Raw genomic sequence first — 14,267 nt, forward strand, 5'->3', positions numbered from 1 at the left:
GGCTCGCCCCACAGTTTGGGAACCTCTGTCTTAGGCTGTGACAGAATTGTGATGCAAATGTTGAGCAATGAAATCCAAGGTAGAGAATTCCTTGACTCCACTTTTGGTAAACAGGAAAGTGCGACGCAAGTTAAGATTCTTTATCAAATGACTGACTTGCCAACTATTTACTGGTTTCCCATTAAATGAGACAATAAAAATGCCAAACTGTTATTGATCACATACCTAAAAGATTTCCACTTTGTTTTTCTGAATATTGTTGAGAGATGTTGAGACATTTTTTTCCAAGTCAATCTGAAGACTTTCACCTCAATTTTGGCTCATCAAATCCACAACATCTAGGTCTCCTCTGACCCTACACATGCACAGCGACTGTAGTGTCTAACTCACTATTCACTACGTGAGATAAAAACTGTCAGGACTCGAGTCTCGCACCAGGAGTCCAAGTGAAGTCTCAGATCTTCAGGGCACAAATCTTCCTCATGTTTGAAATCTTTTGAGTGCGACTTGAGTCGAAGTCTCAAACTCGAGTTGCCATCTCTGTTATCTAGTTACCTAACCTTGAGGAAACTCTTCTTGTGACTAAATCTCATTGGTTAACAAAAAAATCATGTCATTGTGGTGAATTGTAGCTTTGCAATGAATTTCCTGAAGAATAAAAGCGTGACTCTGAATTGGCCCACATCTCTTCTCGGATCACTGCTATCGGTTCCAGCGACAAAAGATTCTGATCGTTCATCCATGCGTAGAATAGTGTAACCAGAACCTTGCAGAGGAAGACATGTCTCCTGCCGACACAGGCAACCATGGAAACGGCTTGAATGCATTTCTTATGTGGACAGAAACTAGAATATCAGAGAGAAAAACAACGTGCTTGTTTAGCATCTGTGCTGTGCGTGTTCGCCACATCCAGATCCACACGACTTGTTTATTTTAGCATCCATTTACTTAATTTCCTTCTTTCTCCATTTTTACATCCAAGCTCTTCAGCGATGTGACTGTAGTTGAGCCAAGAAACTGTCAGTAAGCTTTCTGACTCATCCTCTTATTTTCTTCTCGGTTGCTCAGGATTTACAGGAAGTTCTAATTCCATTGCAAATGGAAGAAGCTAAAAATCCCATACGCACCTGCTGGCTAAAGTCTTCAAAACCTCTTTAAAACAAGCTGTCCTGATTTCACCACTTATTGTGATCTTAACAGTATGTTCTATTGTTCATTTCTTTTCATTCTTTATCACAAAAACTGACATGTGGAGACCTATTAAATACATAATGCAGAGACAGTCAACAGACTTTATATTATTAACACAGTTTAATGAGTTCAAATGCCAGTTAGCTTACTTTACACACGTCTTTGAAAACCAAGTGACTGCAAACTGCCATAAATATTATTTATGACGTTATTGGATGAGCCAAGTATGGGGCTAAGCTCACAAAATTGCTACATAATTAAAATATTTTACCTTCAGAAAATGTATTTATTTCATATTTTTAACATGATTGACTTTTTTTTAAAAACAGCTTTAAGATTTTAAACTATCATAAATTTTTGAGTCTTTTCACTTGAATTCAGCTCTACAAATATTCTTCAGTCTCAGAGTTGTTTTCCAGCAGAAAACTTTCAAACTATGGATTTTCTAAAAGCAGATGGGTGAGGGCATCTGTTGCACGTTTGTTCTGGGATCAGATGTAAACATTCACATATGGATGGATGTCATCTATTGCTTGTGTAAAGTTTTTTTTTTTTTTCCAGAGATGAACCAACTGTTAGTGTAAATATGTTTATGAAGGAATTGTTTTGTAATTTCACCATAATAATTATGATTTTGATAGAGCGGTCCCTCTCTACATTCTATCTCCGTTTTTCTCACCTCCTCCAGTCCCCAGAGATCTTTGCTTCGCTCAGTCGGTTTTCATTTAAACGGAGCAGATTTCAGGAAATACTAATGAACTGCTAAAACCACAGCAATACTGGTGAGACAGCGAGCAAGATGCTGGCGGGCTTTTTCCTAAATGTGCTTAGAGTGCTTTTTAAAGAGTTGTTCTGCCTGCGGATGTTATCTATAGAACAGAAGAATTTGAAATGCATCAAGTATGAAGAAGTGACAGTAGAAAAACTGTGCCTGATCCATAAAGGCTGATCTATTGTGCCCTGAGCAACATCAGGCTTTATTATGTATTTTACGTTATATTTAGAATCCCTAATTACACTTTCTGAACCATTTGAAAGAAGGTTTGTTGCAGTTTATTTTTGCATGTTTGATCAAGGTTTCTTATTTTATTTTACATTGGCTGTTACACTTCTAGGTACACTCACTGAAAAAAATGAAGGTTGTGCAGATTTTACATGTCTGACCAGCTTGTGAAGCTGTCGGGTGTGTCAGTGTGGTCTACTGGTGCAGAGTTATCAACTAAATTCACACATTTGTGTTTGTTTAAAATAAGAAACGTTTAAACTGAATTCAGCACTGATTTTCTGTATTGGATCCTTATCAGCTAATACTAAACCTCAGATATTGTTTTAGTATCGGAGTTACCGGTATCGGAAGTGAAAAAGAGTGGATTGGTGCATTCCTAGTCTATAATTAAAAACACAACTTGCATAAAATGTGCCATTGCAGACATAAACAGGATTTAGGAGCAAATACATCAAACGGTTTAATTCCTAATTTTAAAAGTGTGATTCATTTAGTGACTTTTCCGACAAAAAAAATAAAAATCAGTATTTGCTAAAATCTGTATTTTCAATGATTGGTGATCGGCCAGAAAATTGCAATTGTTGCTCTAAAAACACAAATAGAACCTTTAAGTGACTTCATGAAGGTCCACTCAGATTCCACCAACCAGCCAATCAGCGGAAAGTGAATAACACTAGAGTAGCTTGAATCAATCAAGCTGAAGGTATTAGGACAGGATTAGCCATTAGTTGGGCAGCTGAGCACTCAGCCACTGCTCCAGCTCCGTTCTCCTTTTTTTTTTAAAAAAAGAGAGAGAAATCTGGAAGGCAAATAGTTCCTGAAATACAGTTCCTGATCCGTTAATAGCCAGAGCCGAGGGCGGGTGGATCAGACGGCAGCTGCTAACGTCTGTCGCTGCTCTCTTCTAGCCTTGTGCGGCGCACTGCAGTCATCCGGTCTGTGAGGCCGATAAACGGAGAAGGAACAGGCTCACCATCTGGCGTAACATTCATTAGCTGACTTCTCCCAGTGTGAAATGTCAGGATGTGAAGTGTAACGTTCAGCTGCGTTAGGAAGGCGCAGTGTGTTGGGCCCAACGCTGCCACTGAACCCCCACAGAGTCTTTGTGCTCACCCAAAAGGAGAAATAAAAAGTTTAATTTGAAGCCTGTCTCATTAGAGAAGGTGAAGTTTTTCTTCAGCCGTTCAGCATTACGTTCCCCCCCCCCGCCTGCTAGTAAACAGAACAAATAGTTGCTGTCAGGGTTCTGGCAGCTCACCTGATGCGCAGCCAGAATTCGTTCATCAGAGGCCTTTTCTGCAGGAGCCGCCTTGTCTTAGTCCACAGGGAACACACTGCAGTGCAGATTTATCGTAATGTCCCACAAACTCTGAGTGGTGGTCTTTCACAGATTCAGTCCACTTTCTCTGTCTCATGTGCATGTCAGTTTCAGCAGACGATGAATTAAGGTTTAAGTTTTCCTTTTGTTTACCCAAAAAGGAAAATAAATGTCATAATTCATATTATCCAAGTATCTTCAGCGTCGTTGTTGATGGCGACACTGTGGGCAGGAAGGATCTCCAGTAACATTAGGGATTTGCTTCGTTAAAAAGAAGTCACAACAATCTAATTTTGTGTTTTAAGTTGGGAAAAACAACATGAAACAAGAAAAAAGACAGGTGTAGTTAGGAACACCTGATGGACAAATTGAAATTATGAAAATAAATTTGCTTAATGAGAAGACGCCAGTTTAAAAAAAAAAAACATGTTTAATCAAATGTTTTTGCAGTAGGACGATGATGTGGTTTTGCAACTGTTTTGAAATAGACGTATTTTGCAAAACTGCAATGGAAACTTTTTTACGCATGACAGGAGTCACATGATCAAAAGCCAGATGTTACTACTGATGGAAATGATCAAGTAGACGACAGGAGGTAGTAGGAGGATGACGGGTTGTTTTTGTTTCTTTGGACAATGTTCAGCTGGCTCCAGCAAAGCTCTCACATCATCACAGTTCATAAAACGTTGTGTTACATGTTGAATCAGTCGCTCTTCTATAAAATCGGTGGCAACAATTTTCCAAAACGTAGCCGCTCCCAAGTAGGCGGGGCTTGTTGCTCCATTGCCTGAAGAAGACGCTCATGACTCCTTTGATTGGCTGATAGATGAGTGCCAGCACCATGAATGAATTTTGAACATCTTTTGAAATTGATTTTTAATGACTTATTGCGTGAACAAGCTTATTTGTGGAATTCTAACTTGATTTTTTATTAAAACATCACAGTTGCAAATTTTTATTTTTTTACATTAGAGGAAAACAGACACAGATTTGCACACATGTATAATGCAAATGCTGCTGCAGTGATTAAATCCTCCCAGGTAGAATCCTAGCTGGAAACAGCTAGGACAGATATTGTCCCAGATTCCCACTGTTTGGATCTCCCCCTGCACAACATGCAGCGCAGTGCATCACACTGCGTCTTCCCCTAACCACAGCATCTCCCAACATGCAGCAGGCTGAGCGTGGCTGCAGGCTCACCCCCCCATCCCGCTTCTTCCTCATTAACATTTCAAGAGGTGAGGCTTTGTTCCTCACCGTAAAACTCCTTCTGTTCCACCCACAGATGACACGAAAAGATCTGAGATGTCGCTCGAACAATTCCGATCCAGGATGATTCTCTTAAAGGACGTCAGATGCATCGTTTCCATACAAAAGCTTCAAGTCGCCCGTCAATCATTTTCAGTTTTTTTGGTACAACTAACCCAGTTTGGCGCAGGCCTCTTTGAGCGAGTTCTTTCCCAGTCAGCTTCCAGCTCTTTAGCAGAGCCGCCGTGTTTTCTTCAGACAAAGTGACATTTTAGCTGAGCGTTATCGGTGCGGGACCGAAAGGTTAATTGCTCGCATCTCTGTTAGCTCAGCGAATCCTCTGGTCCGTGAAATGAAAACATGCTGACTCACGCTCACACCAGAGTTTTCATCTTAGTTTTTTTTTTTATTCTCTGCCAACTCTGCATATATGTACCAGATGCAATTATTGGCAAAATCCAAAGACGCATTTGACTTTTACTGAGTAGTTCTTGCATCTCGGGGTTGGGGACTGAAGGGGATCGGTCGGTCGGTTTGTGAAGCACAACAAAATGTGATGATGGCCGAGTCGGACAAATGTGGTCTGACTGACACTCAGCCATGTGGAAATGTAGGTTAATCTGGTCATATGGATGTGAACAAGGCCACCATTAGGCCTACCTCCAGGAGTGGAGGGAGAGACTACAAAGGAGGAGGAAGAATAGAGGAAGGCCGGGGAGGATGAGAGGAAAAGGGCAACCTGAGCGAGGGAGCGGTGGAGGACAAAAGAACAGAGGGAGCAGGAGAAGATCGATGCGGCTTTTTGGAGGTTGAACCCACCCCCTACACGCACACACACACACACCTACACACACACACACACACACACACAAACACACCCCTCGCAGCCTGGCTTCAATCGCTCCTCAGTGTGACTGCCGGATTGGCCGAGTGTCTCCATGGTCACGGGCACAGTCACCACGCTGTGGCACGCTTCCCCTAACCTGCTTTTGTGAAATACAATTACACACAAAACCCAGAGTCACACACCATGGCTCAGGCTTTAACTAGAAAGCTCACTAAAGTAGAGACACACTGATCTGATATTATCTGTATCGGTCCTAATATTGAAAATCATTCTAGATCGGGTATCGTGACGGAGGCACATACTTTTTTACATCACTGTAAGCTGCCCAGTATCACGACTTAAGAGCACATCTATTCAGTCTAATTCTATGCTTTGTGCTGAGAATGTCATGCTTTATTATTTATTTTGCATCATATTTACAATTTCTAATTGCATTTTCTGAACCATTTGAAAGAAAGTTTGTTGCAGTTTATATTTTATGTCTCTTTATTATTTATTTTCTATTGGCTGTTCTACTCATCTTACTGACGGAACAAATTAAAGTTGTTTTTACGTGTTTGACCAGCTTGTAAAGCTGTTGGTGGATTTAAATGTGCTGTGCAGAGTTATGAAATAAATCTGTAATTCAGCACATTTATGTCTGTGTTTTAAAAAAAACAAACAAATATAAAATGTTTGAAGTAAATCTGGCACTGTTTCTTGTTTTTCTGCACTGGATCGGTATCGGCCGATACTAAACCAAAAATATCGGTATCGGAAGTGAAAAAAATGGATTGGTGCGCCTCTAGACTAAAGGTACTATGTCAGTTACATTTTACAGTTCAGTTCATCTAGAACTGTATGAGTCTAATCAGAGGAGCACCGATTATAATTTTGTAGCCGATTTCCAGTCTCTGACTTTCCTAAAGCTTTGAAATGCTGCCAGCAGTTTTCATCGTTTCCAGTAATTTTAGACTGCAGCTAATGATTATCTTCGTAATCATGTATTTTATTGATTATTCCAAGGATTTATAGAGTAATGGGATAGAAGAAATTTGTCACACACTGCAGATTTTTCATTTTACTAATTAAGCTTATTTTACACAATATTTATATAGTGCTTATTTTAGAAATGTATATAAAAAAGGCAAATAAATACTTNATTTCCTTTTGAAAAATGACAAAATAAATTTTTTGNCTGAAAATGCAATGAAATGGTATTCCTTTAGGAAGCGCTAGAAAATTAGCATCTTTAGCTAAAACATTCTAACATGAACATGTGAAAAGCTCAGCCTTTTCTGCAGGATGTAACATCAGTACAGCGTCAGACTGATCTGATTATTTTAATTGTACAGCAGAAGCTGTCCTATAGTGACAGGTCCAACTCCTGTATTAGCAGATTTGATTAATTCAGTGAATTCAGAGTGATTCATTTACATTACGCAGCCAGCACTCTTCAGTAAGACTTGTGTTTAGTTAAATTAGCTAGAATGATGGAGACTGTGCACTGCAGTGTGTAGAGAGCAGAACTGGGTTCTGTGCGTTCAGCTGAGCAGGCAGTGGCCCCTGCACCGCTGCAGGGCCCGTTGCCATGCGCACACCGTTAGGAAACCCTCCCACTCCTCTCTCCTCATGGCCACATTCATCACATGGAGACTCCCACCTGCTCACCAGCAAGCCCCGCTTCGTCCCGCCTCCCTCTCTGTGGGCACCACCTGCTGGAAGTAACGGGGAACTGCAGCTCTCACACCCTGCTGCCCTCACTCTGACCTGTGCCTTTTTTTCCACACAGAATAATTTATGGTTTAATTTACTGTGCACCGCCTGGAGGAATGGTTTCTGGTGATGGTACAGCAGCAGAGGGTCATTAGTTCTGAATGGGCCGAGGCGAACCTGGTAAGCATCAGGGATGCAGAGAGCTGAACAACCACCTTCATGGCTCCATTTACAAACCATTCAGTTCCTTTGTTTTCATCTGCTTTTACATTCTCCATGCAGGGTGTGCCCACACATCCTCCCACTCACATAATGTGCTGTAATGCAGTTCAGCCTGCACCGATCTGAAGTCTGAAAATGATTGGTCATGGCCATGCTGGCATGCTGCTGCTGCAAACAAGACTAAACTCTGTACTGAGCGACGCATTTCATTCTATCGTTCCATCCATCCCTCATTTATTCTTCCACTCCCGACTCCTCAGGTCCGCTCAGGTTCTAATTACCTGTCAGGGACAGAGGGACTCCGTCCACTGCATCGCAGCTTTCTGACACGTCTTGTTTTCCTCTGAATGTTTGCCTACAGGAAGACGCTCTGGGCAGAGATCTAGTCAGGCAGCGACTCAATCAAGATACCATGTTCTATGATGGGATTGATGGCTGCATGGTTGGATGAAGAGATGGATGGATGCATGTTTGGATGATAGGATGGATGTGTGGTTGAATGACGAGATGGATGTGTGCATGACATTATGAAAACAAAACTGTGATAATATTTCTGAATATTCTGTGTAAATGGGCCTTAAAGCATAACTACGACGTTTTGTCCAAATGAAGCAGTTAGAAGACATCTCTGTTTTCCGTTTTGCAGACGACTGATTCTTTTACTTCAGTTTTCACGTTTTATTTCAGTCGGTGGTAAACTAATGTCTATCTCTGTCTCAATATGCATTCTTGTTTCTGAAAGAACTTTCAGAAACAAGTTCTGAATGGTCTATAAGATGTTTCTTATAGACCATGTTTAAGGTCAACAACAACAGCACACTATCAGCGATATTAGTGATTAGTGGGTTGCCAGCACGTCTTTATAAAGGGACCTTGCAACACCACTTCCTCTTGTGTTAAATGTGTGTGTGTGAAGTAATGAGATCCTCTTCCCCTCAGCCGCTGTTGCAACAAGGTTTAGAGTTTCCTCGCCTCCTCTGCCGGAACATTTCAGAGCATTAGAGAAAACAGAAGCGTGTTCGCGTCTCGTTTGATGGCCGCCGAGCATCGCCATGCGCCGGGCGTTCAGCGTGTTCAGAGGCTACCGGAGAGCAGGGGAGGATGATGACGACGTGTTTGTGTGCAGCCCGGCATGCAAGGTGACAACTGTGACGCAAAGAAATGCTTTTGTGTTTGCAGTTAGCCAGATTGGAAGTGCGCTTTGGTGCCCTGCGTCCGTCAGACTGATCCGGCACCAGTCCACATCCCCTCAGGAGTCGCGTCTCTGTGCCGTTCCGGTTGGAGAACTTTTTTTCCACCTCTTGCAGCCAGCAAAGCCTTTGAATCTCTGAAATCTGTTAAATTGTTTTCCACGTAGTATTTATGTGCTGCTAACTGAGGCCTGACAGGCTAGAATTAAGGCGGCCGCAGTCTGCCAGTTAAAAACTTGATGTTGACATCAATTATTCATTTAGAGAAGGTTCCCCGCCAAGTGTCAGACGGTCTCAGCATATGGTGTGGACTTCTTTTGCTCATACACAGCCTTCTATTTATACACAGACTGCAACCTGAAACTAAATGAAGCCGTTTGTGTAGAAACGCTTCGGCCTTTGTTACGGTTTTTAACTTTCTTTTTCTGCCAGACTTTCTGATTTGATTTTGGGCCTAGAATCATTGTGTTGTCACGCAGCTTACCGTCCACTCTAAGTATATGCTGGAGCATCATTTGGTAACAGTTCTGTTACACTATTTCTCTTCTTCTTGTAACTATGTATCTCTCAGTTTTTTCTTCTTGTTGCATTATTGTTCCTGCTAAACATTCCACGTAGTTTAGGATTTCCTGCAGCTTGCAGAAGTTGAATTCTTCTGGGCTTTTTAACCTCCTCTTTACTTCTCATTTGGGCTGTGCTTCACATTGTGCAACGATTAGTGGGATTCTGTCATTTTACTACATTTTGTGCTCCGAAAAACTCAAATTGTTGCCACTATCAAGAGATTTGTAGCACATTTTCTTTTACAGTCAGCATTTGCTACAACTAAGTTTTTGCTACTGTAGGACAATAAATGATATTTCTGTTCTATTCATCTAATCTGATTCCAAGCATCAGAGGCCAGCGGTGCTTTCTAAACTCAGCTCTGTATTCTGGTTGTTGGTGTTTTACAGTTTGCATGGATAATTTACATATGTATATATCAACTTTTTTTCACTTGCACATCGTTTTGTTCGTTTTAATCATTCATCGTTTGATTTTCCCCCTGTTTTACTCTGTTTTGGTGATGGATTGTAGAGCATAGAGACAATCGGTATTGGCCAAGGAAACTACAATCAATGCATCCATAATTTCAACAAAAAAAGGTTGACAATAAATCAATTAGTATACCTTAAACTTATAAAAACTCATCAGACTCTTCAGACTTATTTTGACCCTGAATCTTTACCAGGACCACCGTTGTAAATCTTTGTTGTATCTGCTAAAACTGATATGGGCAGATCAGACATTTTAAAAGATCAGTGATCGACCAAACTAAAAATACAAAGCAGGCCCGTTTTAGTGCATGTTTTTAGATAATAGTCCTACTAAAAGCCAGGTTGAATGGAATCATTTACACCTGAACTCAACCTGAACAGAACACACACCATGCCAACAACTACTGCTTAAGTCTCACTGAGTTTCCTTTTATATGTTTTTATATGTTTTTTTATATGTTTTTATAATGTTTTTGCAGCACAAAATAACCTAAGTACTGTATTAAATGCATTTAGAGACGCCCCCATAACGGCAGCATGACTAATTTATGAGCTGAAATCATGTGGACACATGTGGTGTGGCATGCTTATAAACAGTAGTGCTTTGTTCCTGCACACACACTCAGCCGTGCCTAAAATTGACTTTTAAATTGCTCTGAAAAATATTCTACATTAGCTTTGGCCTTAAACCGATTCAGGCCCCGCTCCTCATTCCTCTGCACTCAAACTTGATCATTATCACATTTTATTTTAATCTAAGTTGAAACGCCAGCGTGCCGCTCATGGTTGAGCACGAGCCGACGCCATTATCTCTTTGCTTTGCCGCATCGCTCCGTCCAGCGTCTGAGACACAGAGACAGGCGGCGTGACTCCAAAGTGGAAACAGCAGGCCTTCAGCTTCGCTCCGGCATGTGTGCAGGATATGAAACGATCCTCCGTGTGGGAAAATATTCCCGTTATCCCATAAAGCAACAGGAAGTCCAATCTGGGTGCAGAAAGCAGTGGATGTTCCTCCTGACTGGAGTCTGTTTGCCTCCAAACATTCCTCACCTGGAACAAACCACAGAGTGAAGGCGTGGCGCTGACTCAGCGCCCAGGATGAAAATTGGGATTAAATTTGTGCAAATAGGACTTACGAAAATAAATTCTCTTAACGGAAACAGTTTCAGAACTACTCTCATTTTTCGATAGGATGAGACGTCTTTTGTGGCCGTATCAAAATTGGTTTAGTTTGCAAAACTGCAATGTAAACACTTATTTCACGTCACACGAGTCGTGATCTCAGCCGGATGTGGCCGCTGGCGCAAACCACCAAGAAGACAATGATCGGATGCATGCATCCGGTTGTCAAACTAGATATACAAACTAGCCGGCTAAGCAGCTAGTTTTTAATGACTTATCACGTGAACAAACTTATTCAGGTATGATTAAAAAAACAAAAAGTATGTGTATATATATATATATATATATATATATATATATATATATATATATATATACATACACACACATTCTTATTTAACTGAAAAACCACAATTGCACAATTTATTTTATTTATTTATTTATTTTATTTATTTATTTATTTTCAAAATTAGCAGAAAATTGACAGTTTGGTGTACATTTGTTATGGAAATACAGCTCCTGTTGGAAACTTGGCACCTCTCCAGAAGCCAAAATACTCTGAACCATATCCATGGAAACGCAGCTTTCTGACATTAATGTTAGAAAGGCGTCTCTCCATGCAGTCATGTCATTCTGCAAAACCTTCAGATGCCATTTCTCTTTAGTGTCTCAAACACTAGAACATGAAGCAGTGGGACTTTATTTGTCCTCAACAGTCCATTGATTTTATTTACTTTACAAACATGCGCTAATGTTTCTTTTGTTTTTTGACATTATGTCTTCATCCCCCTCGCAGGATGTGGTTTCTCAATTTTAGGCAGTGCTTATATGCAACAGTTGCTAAGACAACAAGGTTTCTGTCTCCTGCTTGTACGTAACTGGATCTGCTGACATCCTCTTTGCGCCCTGCTGGTTCTAAAACACCTGCTCCACAGTCTCTTTAACAGAGATTTTTGGGAGGTGATGTAGTGACTTTATCAGAATATTTAGCAAATTTGTAGACCAAAGAAATATCTGTATCGGCCAAAATCAAAATCAGTCAGTTGGGCTTGGTCCCATTTCTGAAAAAGTCAGATTATAATCATTTGAATCTGGAGTTTAGGTCTACATACTCAATTCAATTTACTTTATTTATATAAGTCCAATTAAAAACAAATATTGTCTCGAGACATTCACAAAAAAAAATCTATTCAAGCACATTCCACTTGGTTCTCGTTAACAAACAGTACAATAAATTCAGTTCATTGTTCAAATGAGTTAAAAAAGATTCTATCTAATGTCTAAATATGGTCAGTAAGTCCGCATTACGATGCTGCGTACATGTTAAGTTATTCCTAAATTTAAGTTGAGCTTAAATCTTTCTCTTCTGCCTTGTGGGATTAGATCGAACACGTTTGTTTTAGCTCTTTGGTGTTTAAGCAATTTGTAAACCTTTATACTGCCTGGAACTCTTCACATTTAAAAGCTGCCCTTATTAACATACCACCATCTTCTCGACCTCTCTGCTGATAGATATACGACTGGACACGTTATAGACTGAGACTATGTGGCGTCGGAGCTCAGAGCTGGACTGAGACGCGCTCTGAGAGCCACATGTGGCGCCTGATGTGATCCAGCAGCTGCCATGCAGGCCGTCACACACGCCATTCCATGACTTTCAAAATAAGACGTAGAACAGTTGATCTTCTTTCCATCTGTAATGGCACATTCACTGCAAGAAATAACTAATTTTCTCATTTTCTATAACTCAGGATTGAGATCTGCTAAAGTTCAGCTGCCTAATTTATTGGTGGACCCCACATCAAAATGTTTTAACTTTTAACACGTGTGTCTCATATGTATGTATGTGAGTAAAGGACAAAAATGAACTGTCCAGGATAATTTGTAAAGACAACAAGATTACCAGCACAGAGCAAAGGATGCTGGGAGATTTCTATAAAAAGACAAAATAAAAGTCCCAGTAACTTAGGGGATTTGTTAAGCTTCTCTCATTTATAGGAACTTATTTATTCCAATTCCAACAATGTAACTCAACTGTTGACCATTGATCAGATCTGAAGTTGCTGGTGTGATTCTGTAGTGATGTTTTGGTCTCAACTTGACCCTTTTTTTATGAAAAACAATTGTGCTCACAGAGACTTGATAATTCATTTTATTTGTTGGTTCTGTTGTTTTGTTTATTTATTTTAAATAATTAAAATATCTTCTTGTTCCAGTTTTAAATGTTCATAATAATTTAAAGTTTGTTGATCTTTGAGAGTATGTTCTTTCATTATTATTCCATTACCAGCATTATATTACTTGAAAATGGTCTCAAAACAACAGTATTATCATTTATCGCAATAGGTTCTGTGACAATTTATCTGTTTTGTAACTGTTACAAAAATCAATGTGTGATCCCCGTTCTGCCGTCTCCCTCTTCAGACGACGTCTCCCACGGGTCCGGGCCGCTCCGTCTCGCCGGTCTACACCAACCTCCAGGAGCTGAAGATCTCCCAGTCCAGCTTGCCGCCCGTCCCGTCAGGCTCCCCGCTCCACGTTGTGGGCGACTGGGAGACCCACAAGGACCTGAGCGGCAGGTACTTCTACTACAACCGGGCCAACAGCGAGCGCACCTGGAAGCCGCCGCGCTCCAGAGACGCCTGCAGCAGCACCAGCAGCGTCCGCGGAGACGGCCAGGGCACAGCGGAGAGTGAGGTATTGTTCAAGACGAAAGTGACCCTAGACATACAGCCACACTTCTCAGTTCTGTTTGTGGAAACGATGTGTAACTTTCTATTGCACATTTATTACACCAACATTGAAATGTGTGGCTGTAATGTGACATCTAAAATGTCACATATTAACATTTCAAAATGTATGTCTCTGTAATATACATAAGAGATAGTTGTTACTTATAGACAAAGTTTTTCATGTTTCTAGATGAAAACTCTGTGGTAAAAATGTTCTTGTGGTTACTGACTGGAAGGAAATGAGAGAACCTTTGATGTGGGGGAAATTATGGCTTCCTGTCAGGTTGTTTGTTCCTGATAAATCATCCAGCACTGCCCCCAGGTGGTGTAATGACGCACTGCAGCAGGATTTCACTTGAGATTTAGCCCAACGTTAGTTTTTGATGAAAAAAAAAGTCAAATGATCAGCGTTTTGGAGATTTTGCATTTCAGTGGATTATTTTGGTCCAATAATGAGCTCTTGAGATGTTTTTAGTATATTCACTGTTCCTGTCATTTCCTCATACTTCCTCTCTAGAAACCTAATTTTAACTTTTCCAAGTGAGGATTCATATTTACAGTAGCAAAACCAAACATCCCTTTTATCTGGTACTTAACACTTCCCTACAGCCTCCAGCTACGCTTTTCACCTCCATCCCTCTTTTTTACTGCATTTTAAC

The 14,267-nt window shown here is 40.6% G+C and overlaps 1 protein-coding gene across 5 annotated transcripts in view; it reads left to right on the top strand.

Moving 5' to 3' along the window:
- The window catches only part of arhgap12b (Rho GTPase activating protein 12b), a 77,818-nt gene that overhangs the window by 36,465 nt on the left and 27,086 nt on the right, over positions 1–14,267 (top strand). For 4 of the 5 annotated variants that reach the window (XM_015028656.1, XM_015028657.1, XM_015028658.1 and 1 more), the window contains exon 3: positions 13,301–13,573. In XM_015028656.1, coding sequence (XP_014884142.1) covers positions 13,301–13,573 — 273 coding nt within the window. Of the gene's footprint in view, positions 1–8,562; positions 8,667–13,300; positions 13,574–14,267 lie in introns of those variants that run through there. The other variant, XM_015028660.1, reaches the window with a different exon arrangement.

This window comes from Poecilia latipinna, unplaced genomic scaffold (assembly GCF_001443285.1).
Source record: "Poecilia latipinna isolate Pla-1442-1.1 unplaced genomic scaffold, P_latipinna-1.0 Scaffold132, whole genome shotgun sequence".
NCBI lineage: Eukaryota > Metazoa > Chordata > Actinopteri > Cyprinodontiformes > Poeciliidae > Poecilia > Poecilia latipinna.